Source organism: Penaeus japonicus, unplaced genomic scaffold (genome assembly GCF_977035675.1).
Source record: "Penaeus japonicus unplaced genomic scaffold, GWHDUDI00000001_assembly GWHDUDI00000010, whole genome shotgun sequence".
In the NCBI taxonomy this organism is placed as follows: Eukaryota; Metazoa; Arthropoda; class Malacostraca; order Decapoda; family Penaeidae; genus Penaeus; species Penaeus japonicus.
The window spans coordinates 38,770,474-38,780,473 of NW_028234412.1; the positions used below are offsets into that span (position 1 = coordinate 38,770,474).

At 35.7% G+C, this 10,000-nt stretch overlaps 2 protein-coding genes across 7 annotated transcripts in view; one reads left to right on the forward strand and one right to left on the reverse strand.

Moving 5' to 3' along the window:
• The window catches only part of LOC122252782 (SET domain-containing protein SmydA-8), a 4,729-nt gene extending 1,001 nt beyond the window's left edge, over positions 1 to 3,728 (forward strand). The window contains exons 2-5 of the mRNA XM_086541324.1: positions 173 to 345; positions 1,555 to 1,660; positions 2,358 to 2,497; positions 2,772 to 3,728. Of these exons, the coding sequence (XP_086397450.1) occupies positions 209 to 345; positions 1,555 to 1,660; positions 2,358 to 2,497; positions 2,772 to 3,705 (1,317 nt within the window). The 5' untranslated portion in view covers positions 173 to 208 and the 3' untranslated portion in view covers positions 3,706 to 3,728. The remainder of the gene's footprint in view (positions 1 to 172; positions 346 to 1,554; positions 1,661 to 2,357; positions 2,498 to 2,771) is intronic.
• Positions 3,729 to 4,629: 901 nt separating this feature from the next.
• LOC122252783 (uncharacterized) overlaps positions 4,630 to 10,000 on the reverse strand; it is a 94,043-nt gene continuing 88,672 nt past the window's right edge. For all 6 annotated transcript variants that reach the window (XM_086541313.1, XM_043015437.2, XM_043015436.2 and 3 more), the window contains 2 exons: positions 8,249 to 8,405; positions 4,630 to 7,822 (listed from right to left, as the gene is read on the reverse strand). In XM_086541313.1, the coding sequence (XP_086397439.1) occupies positions 7,585 to 7,822; positions 8,249 to 8,405 (395 nt within the window). In that variant the 3' untranslated portion in view covers positions 4,630 to 7,584. The remainder of the gene's footprint in view (positions 7,823 to 8,248; positions 8,406 to 10,000) is intronic.

A 10,000-nucleotide genomic window follows, 5' to 3' on the forward strand; every position in this document is an offset into this window, starting at 1 on the left:
TGTATGTGTGTGTGTGTGTGTTTATAGCTAACATTATACTATAATACATTATGCTACACGGTAGCCAGACACAGACATCACAAATCGTCAACAACATTCTTTATCATTCCGATGCAGAACATACACTCTCCCATTCCCTTTCAGCCATTCCGGTCATTCCCTCTTCTTCCAGTTTTTTTGCGCTAACCTGATCTGACATAACTCAAGAATGACAGACACGAAGTGTGCGGTGTGCCAAGCCCCGGCGAATCAGCGTTGTGCCAAGTGTCACACCACGTCATACTGCAGCAAAGAACACCAGAAGCAGCACTGGAAAACCCACCGTGGCGAGTGCAGTCCTTACAGGTTAGTAAAACCCTGGAGGAATTTCCACTTGATCATGGCTGAAAAAGGACCGATTTTGTTTTGTTTCTTTTTTTCGTTTGCACTTTTCGATCTAATAGGAATGTCTTTTAGGATTTTTTTTTTGTCGGTGCTACCAACGGCAACGAGAAAAAATACATTTTTCTTTCCTCTTTCATGATAAAGCAGTAAATTCTTAGCTGTTACTTGGTAAGAATGCGCAGTGATCTCAAAAGGGTATGTATCATTTTGTGTCATGGTTACAAATTGCGCCTCTGGCATTAATGGAAGCGATTATATGGATATGATATGAAATATCCTAGAGAGAGTATTTAAAAGACTAATAAATGTAAAGAAAATGACTAATTTAAAGGACATTGTTAGAGCGTGCTTATTCTGAGAAGTGAGGTTGGAGAGGGTCAGAGACGGAGAATGATTAACTTGTACCGCGAGGCTTCAATCTTCCACGTGTTCAAACATAGTTTCAGAAGCGCTCAAAGGGAAATGTTTTCATGCCTCTGGTTATCATGGTTTTTAATTAACAGAGGCGGAAACTGTTAACAGATTGTGAAGTTTTTGGGAATGCTGCTTGTTATATAGTATAAATTTCTAGATTTTCAATAAATTCGGTGCAAGGTGTAAACTGCATCTTTAGCGGGGAAAATAGAAAGTGAAAACACGAAGTCATGATCATCTTTATTGCAAGCAGTGAAACTGATCCACAGATTTATTATGGAGAAAAAAGACCTGAAACCTGAAAAATAAGAACACGTATATTCAGTCATCGAAAAAAGTCATTCAAATATCATAACAATGTTCTCATTCTCCTTTCTAGAAACATATTCCATGTTAGGCACACCTTAGTAAACATATGCAAAACAAGATGGAGATCATATATACACAAAAAATCCCACGAAGAAAATGGCGCTCCTTTATCAAATAAAAAAGGGTGTTTTTGGTGTCCATATATTGGACACATATAACCGAATTGCCATACGATATAACAGAGTACATTTACATGTTTCATAAGCATCATATTTTTCCATAGGAAGAAATACTAAGAAATTTCGCATTTCAATCAGATTTATTGATCAAAATCATGCTATATTTATGGATAAAACAGGAGATCCAGATCCCTTTCTAGATAAAAAAAAAAAAAATCACTCTAATCATAAACATGTCTAACGGCTTACCACCTCCACGTGTCTCCAGGGTGTGTCAGAGCGATGCATTGGGCCGCTACCTGGAGGCGTCACGTGATATCCTTCCCGGCGAGGTTATCTTACGAGATTCGCCGCTCGTAGTTGGGCCAAGGCAGGTGAGTCTTCCGGAAGTTAAGGTGGATGGCAGAGTGGCAGACAGAGATGATGGAGAACATGCATTTGAAGTGGAGAATGGAGAGGGAAAGAGGCTAGATAGAGACAGAAGATTCGAGAATATGGATTTGTTTACAATTCATGGCGGGAAAGTCTGTTATTTACTTTTTTAATAAAGGCAAATGGTACACGAATGTGTGTTTCTGTGTGTGTGTGTGTGTCTGTGTGTGTCTGTGTGTGTGTGTTTGTGCGTGTGTGTGTGTGTATGTGTGTACATATATGTACGTTTGTATTAATGGAGAGAATGAATATTTATATCTAAGACTACTTTCAGCGATGTTCGATACTATTATTATAAATGATAGAATTAGATCTAATTTTGCCGTGGTACATTTAGCAAATGCCGGAAATTATAAGCAGTCTAGAATGGCCAGATAAGTGGGAGAAGTTGCAAATATGATTGTAAAACGGAAAAAAGAAAATATAGGCCTTACTTTGCCTTGCGGGACAGTGATTGTGAAGTGTATGAAGATATAATTTGTGATTATTATTTATTTTTTATTTATTTATTTATTTATTTGTGTGTGTGTATATATGTGTGTGTATGTGTGTGTGTGTGTGTGTGTGTGTGTGTGTGTGTGTGTGTGTGTGTGAAGATATAACTTTTGTCATTCTTCACCGTACCAATATCACGTGCAGGTAACGGTGCCGGTGTGCCTTGGCTGTTTCACCCCCGTGGATGGTTCCTACTCGTGCACTGACTGTGGATGGCCGCTATGTGGACCGGAGTGCCAAATGGTCGTCCTTCATAACCCTGAGTGCCAACTCTCCAGAAACAGGTACGAAATACACACACTGAGCCATGTGAAAGTAAGGTTAAAGTGGTTTTATTATAATGTTTTTCTTTTCGTTAAAAAGATTGATACTTGACAGACCTGAATAATGAAGGTTGTACTTAAAATGCCCAAATGCTTAATAAACTCTTATAAGAAGTCATGATAAAAGTCTTTAGTCGAAAAACAAACGTGGTTTCAATGTTATGACACCAGATTCCGCAGGGAAATAACTCACACACAAGAGTATAAGTCCCTTCCTCTCTTTTTTCCCCTCGAGGCCCGTCAAAGTCCAGGTTCACAAGTTCATGGAGGTTAACCAGATGTACGAATGCATCACTCCGCTCAGATGTTTGTGGATGAAGGAGAAATCGCCCGAAAAATGGGCAACTCTCATGCAGATGGAATCCCACCTCGAGCAACGCATCAACACAGACGTCCACGAAGTCAACCAAGCTAATGTGGTGAACTTCATGAGGCAATACCTTCGGGTACTTTCATTCTCGGACGAGGAGATCCACACGGTATGTGGCATCATAGATGTAAACGGTTTCGAGATCCCAGGGCCCAGTATCATAGGCCTATATGGAAAAGCGTGCCTCCTGGAGCACTCCTGCATCCCGAATACCACGAGGACTTTTGACACACAGCTGAATATCATCGTGAGAGCAGCAACAAAGATCAGCAAGGGAGAGCACATACAAACCTCTTACACCGACCCAATGTGGGGGACAGCTAACCGACAACTGCACCTTCGGACAACAAAATATTTTAAGTGTGTTTGTAATCGGTGTATGGACCCTACAGAACTGGGCACAAACCTCAGCAGTCTTCGATGCACGAAATGTTCCTCGGGGTCTATCTTGCCATCCCCTAGTCCTCTTAGCCCGGACGCTTGGGTCTGCAATGCATGCGAAGAAACACTCAACATAGATGAAGTAGAAGACTTCCTGAAATGGACGGGAGAGAAATTGATAGGTCTAAAAGAGGGCTCACTCCAGGCATCTGAAAGTTTCCTGAAAGAAACGTCAAAGAAGTTGTCTGACAACCACTATTACCGAAGCGACGTAAAATTGGCTCTGGCACAGATGTACGGCCGGTCCGGCGATGAGAGCAACAGCGACATCCAGTCTCTCTCGAAAGACTTGCTACAGCGGAAGGAGACACTTTGCAGGGAGGTCCTTGCACTGGCCGACATCTTCTGTCCAGGTTAGGCTTTCATCACTCATCTCAAATCTGTGACAAGGTGTTCTTTTTCAGACATGTCAGTTGTTTTGCTTTCTAGTTTTACTCTCTTAGGGTCATAATATCAGATACTCCTGGTGAAGTTGATGTAACGTAATTGAACATCTGATTTATATTGAATATTTAATTGTTTATATTTTTGAATTGTTAATCTTCTGCTACGGTTTTCATTCTTCGTTAAATATCAGAAGTAATAAAAACGATTATAAACTGTTCCATGTTATTTTTCCTCTTGTTCTCCATCAAAGGTCTCTGAGATAAATTATCATAATTGCAAACAAATTATTGTCCCCAAATATTGATTATTTAAGAATTATCCAATTATACATAACCCTTTAGTTGCCTTTCTAATAATAATTTACAAACAGAGATGGGCAACTTTGTGCTATTTGGATAATCCATACTGTATTTTTGAATATTTTATAGATTATGTCTTTCTATATATACAGCTATAACATTGTTATGTTATGACAATGAGGACATGTCTTGTCCACCATGATTTTCTTTACTTTTTTTTTAAATATAGATGGTCTCACACGCACTTAGTCACCAAAGGGTTAGTTAGCAAACCCAGCTGACTTCTCTTGTTTACCCCATTTCTTGAACTTCTGAGATTTTTTCATCTTATTTCTATTACTGTCATAATTGTCGTTATTATACTAACAGTAATAACAAAAATATTAATAAGAATATAATTTTTTTTCAATGAAATCAAAGTCGGGCTTAAAGTGTTGAGGTTATGTAGGCCTACTAATTCGACTCTTGGGTAACTAAACTTTTTTTGGGTCATCTATGAGTATAAAAAAACACAGAATAGTACATGTATCCATTGTCAATGAGTTAAAATCTTTCAGCATTACCACAAAGATATAGGTTAAGGAAAAATCTTTTAATTTCTATCATATATACAATTTGAGATATCTTTATTTACAAGAAAAGTTCTAATCAGTACAAAACTAGTAATGTCTCTGTTACAGCAGTCTCATTCTGGATTGGACTGCACAGTACATGGGGAATTCTCGTAATTATATTAAAAGCTGTCATAGCAATGGGCACATATAATGAACTCAAAAAAAAAAAAAAAAAAGAATGAAAGAAAAAAAAAATACATGCAGTATACAAATGAGTATATCTTAAATTCATACTATACACTTCAAAAATGAAGCATGTGAAACTACATATAATATCAAAATACGAAATAATTTGAAGAGAGGAGAAGAAAATTGCTGTAATGCCACTAACTGATATGATCAGGTCATCACAATTTCCTTCACTAATAAGAAATGACCTGCTAGCACCATGTCAGACCAGTTCATCATGGAAATATGAATAATGTTAATCTTCCTTATTGCTACATAATGTTTAAAGTGTATTTCTTCATCAACCATGTCAAAAAACATCAATGCATTTTCATTTAGAATTTTAGATTTACTTCTATAAGAGAAAGGGCAAACTCCATTTTTTGGTTTTCACACGTAGCATGAAATACTGAACTGCGTCTGTTTTATCATTCAAAAGAAATCTCACATGAACTGGTCTGAAACTGAAAGAAGTTTTCTTACTTGTTAATTTCAGAAAAAATATCAAAGTAAATAAACTTATAAAGCAACCACCCTGTAAAAAGCCTCACTATCACAATACGCAAATATTCTTGCAAAGAAGGAAATGCAGATAGAAGTAGATGTAAAGTACACAATACAAATCATGACTGCTTATGAATTACTCTTAAGCATTTCATATGAGAGTAAGAAATAATATTTTATGAAATAATATTTCTTCAATACCAGGCTAACTATAACACAAAGCTACGTATACAAATATCACAAAAGGGAGCAAGTAATGCCGTATGTGCAGCACCGAAAATAACTGCTAGTCGCAGATCGTGAGCACTGTCACATTTCACAAGCATTTCTTTTGAACCAATTGACAGAATAACAATGCTCAAGTCTGCATTTGTTATGCTGCTATTAACACTACCAATGTAGAGTTACTCCTTATGCACAAACTGAATACTAGTTTATGTGATGAACAACATAAAAAGAAAGTTATATATATCCTACCCATATATGATGTGACATGAATGTAATTCTCGTATGTGCAAGATGACCGCTAACTTAAAAAAGGAAATGAGAAAAGAACCACATATTTTCATTCTAATGTTCTGTCTTCAAATTTGAAAAATGAGTTTATGAGAACTTTCAACAACTATGTACATTTATGTCTTCTCAAACATGGACAAGTCATCACAACCTTCTCTTAAAAAATACATGGGTGGGGTTGGTGACTGGTAAGACCTTAAATGCTAATTTAGTGGCCCTCTGGGAGACAATGGCAATTTACAGGTAATAAGTATCAACCAACATCACATCTGGTATGTTTTTATTTCTAAGTAAAAAGTGTGCCACCACAGTCAACCAGGGTATCCACTACTTGTACTTATTTTGGCCATTTTTAGCCATATTTCCAAATGGTGCATCATATCTAAATAGTAAAAAAATGTCCACAGAAAGCAGACACAATGGTTAATGCATATTTCTTGCACTTAAGTTGTCATCAACAGACATACCACTACTTTCACTATGTCTGCTGTGACAGTCTGATGATATTCAGCGATGACCATCATATATAAAAGAAACTTTAACTATTTTCCACTTTCAAGCATATTTTTACATTAGGAATTTCTCTCTTTAATTTATTTACTACTTTAAAAAATAATAAAATAACAGAACTTGCAAATACCAAGGTCACATTGGTTTAAAATGTTCTTTGACACATAACTTAAATACTTTACATAAAAAGACTATTATTCATCAATTTTCCTATGAAAATATAAATGACGTCTTCATTAGAACATACATTTGTGACTGTAGAATGATATCCAATCATTCTGGAACCAAAGATACACTTGCAACCCCAGAAAAAACATGAATAATTTGACTGAATCAAGAAGTAACATACTCAGATTCTTTTGGTATAGTTGTAATGTCTGCACGCCATTCAACACCATTAAGACAACTGCTGATTAAAGTGTTATCCGAAAGCTCTTCAAAACGTAAATGTCCTCAGCATTCACCTTACCACTTGCCTTTCCAGCACCACAAGAATACAACCTTGCTTCCTGTAGCAGACATGAACGCAGAAGCAAGCAGAAGGTGTTTTAATTGCATCGAATTCAGCTGCTACGTAGTTCAATATGACTTCAAAGTTTTCAAATTCTATTATTCCTAAGATGAATCATGGCAATTTTTTTATGTTATAATATTTTCCCTTTGAAATATCACAATCAGAATTGTTTGTGTATATATATATGTATGTGTACATGTATGACTATGCTCTTCCATGTGTCGATAATAATGCATACGTACCCACATTCATACACTCAGTCATACACTTGTACCCATACTCACACATACATAAATATATATACGAGTGCCCATTAATAATAGAATATAATAACACTAATGAACATTTATTTTAAGTTGTACTGTCTTTAATATCTTGTAAATACTTATATAATGACATGACCTCTCATGACTACAATGGACCCTATCACCAGTGCAGCCATTTGGAAGTACTCAACGCATGTTTTGTAATAGAAGAAAACAGACCATAAGCACATTTCATAAAAAGGCCATGCAAAAGATACATGAAGACTTTTATTAAGGGAAATGAGAAACGCGCATCTATACCAAATTTCAAGGTACGAGAAGGGAATACTTGCTAAAAACTGCAACACATACGAATGAAATGGCAGTAAAGAATAAAAAGGGAGTATTCAATTTGCAGGAAAAAGTCATTACCACAGACTTCTCTTTTCAATTATCCGTAAAGTCTCCAAGTAAGCAGGGCTAAGAGGAAAGAGGACTCTTAGGCGGTAAAAATATTGTTGGCGGGGACACCGGTGGTATGTTTGGAAGAAGAGGCAGAGGAGGGGACGGAAGAGGGGGGAGGGGGTGAAGGGGTGGCTGCGGGAGAGGCTGGATCGAGGGCTCATCAACTAGGAGTTCAAAATTATATCTTTTCACAATAACTGTGGCATCATCTGGTGACATTTTGTGAGTTGTGATCAGGTGCTGCTTGAGATTCCTGTAAAGAAAAATGATCAGTCAGTAATTTTACGAATTGGATTTTCTTTTTCTATAAGTATTTGCCACCAATCAGTGACAACCTATCCTTATGAGATCTTGCAATTTAACTTCAGGAACTTCCTTAACTGATATACATGGTTACTTTAACCTTCTAAGTGCTTGCTGTTATTCTTCCTAAGTGAACCAAGCTATGATGAAGCAAGACAAGAAAAAAACAAGCAAATGGAACAATGTTGATCAGAATAAGCAATTCTTAGGTATCAAATATATCATAAGCAATAGTCATTTTATCAAATGATTATCAAGAAACAGATACACCATGAAAAGACCTAAAAAAAACATCAATAAAAACTCAAAACCCTTGAACGAAAAAAACAAACAAAAGTCTCAAGCAATTGGCTACATTCAAACACCCCAAATTTACCTCCTCTGACTGAGCATGCGTCCACAAGTGGGACAATGGCATCGCTGTCTCGAAGGCTGCGTGTAGGGTGAAGAGGAGCCTAGAGTCCCACCTCCTGCAAGTGATAACTGGACGTCTGCCATGTGGAATGAGAGGCGATGACTGAGATCTGTTGCACCTGTGGTAAAGAAAAACGTTTTCTAGCCCTCTCTGAGCAACTTACCTGGAAGATTTATATTCTGAAATAGTTTTCTGGACTAATATATAGACAGCCCTATGGGTAAATATAACTGAGTAGATATCTGTATATGGCTGAAGTCTATTCATAAAGAATATAATGTAATGCCATAAGAAGAAAACAATAATTCATTACGATCTAAGGTATATTCCTATGTTGTGCTTACTACTTTACTTTCTTGATGAATTACTTGACAAATGTATTTTTCATATAGATGCAAAGTATAGCACCCAATCTCCTAATTCAATCAAGACAAGAGAAAATATCATTCCCCATATTGCATTTACATACATCGCCTGAAAGACACAAACATTGCTTCTGTTCTTAAATCAAGAGATTATAAAGTGTGTGACCTCTGACCTCTAAATCATTACCTGTCAGCCAAAGTGAACCGCTGACCAGATACCACTGACAGCCAACTCTCTATCTTTGCCTAAACTACTTAAAAAGATTTTTTAAAAATTGACCATTGTATAACTTGAACTTATACTGCATTAACCTTTCCCAGATGGGCCACATCTTAAGATGTTGTATTTTCTATTATTTGCTAGACATGTGATATATGACACTATATACGGTCTATCAGCAAATTGATACTAATTAGCATTTAGTATGATATATATATATATATATATATATATATATATATATATATATATATATATATATATATATATATATATATTACACAACTGAAGGAACAACTAGCTTGAATTTAGAAAAAAATGTAATGCAAAAGGGTTAAAATTATGGCCAATTTGCAGGGTGATGAAGCCTTTGGCATTATATATATATATATATATATATATATATATATATATATATATATATATATATATATATATATATATATAATATATATATATACATATATTTACACACACATAAGTCTGATTTAGTATATACATAATAACAACTTAAAATATATGGCTATGGTTATTCAGAAAGCCTATATAATATAATGTTTTAAAATGAATTGTAAATTTTCTTAAGATATTAATGGAAGCATAGCTATTGCTTTTATGCAGTTTAAATTAAAGGTTTCTTTATTTCCATATTGCCTTTTTTCTCCTTTGTTTTCAAATATTTCATTCCCTTCAAAAACACTGCTAATACCTGATGGTAAGAATACGATATAGTCCTTCTATCAGACATAATCACTCTCTCAGTTATTATTTGCTCATAATGTTTAATCATGATTTAGTTGTAATATATAAGACTCATAAAAATTGCACCTTTCTTGTTACACATATCTGGAGTATAGACACTGCCTCTGCTAATGTTTTCGTATTTTGACACTCCAGGTAGCATCTAAAACAATATCATTTACAGTCTTGTTCAGAAAGCTGACAAACAGTGTTATGAGTGAGATAAAATCCCTTTTTCAGTCTACCAGAATATCAGGACAATTGAGTAGCACCAAGAAAGACTGGCTCTCTGCATAACGGTGACAAGAAGAGCTAACGAGCGTAACTTGATTCTTGGTATCCTCGCAGCCATTCCAAGATCTTACACATGGAAACTATTGTTCTACA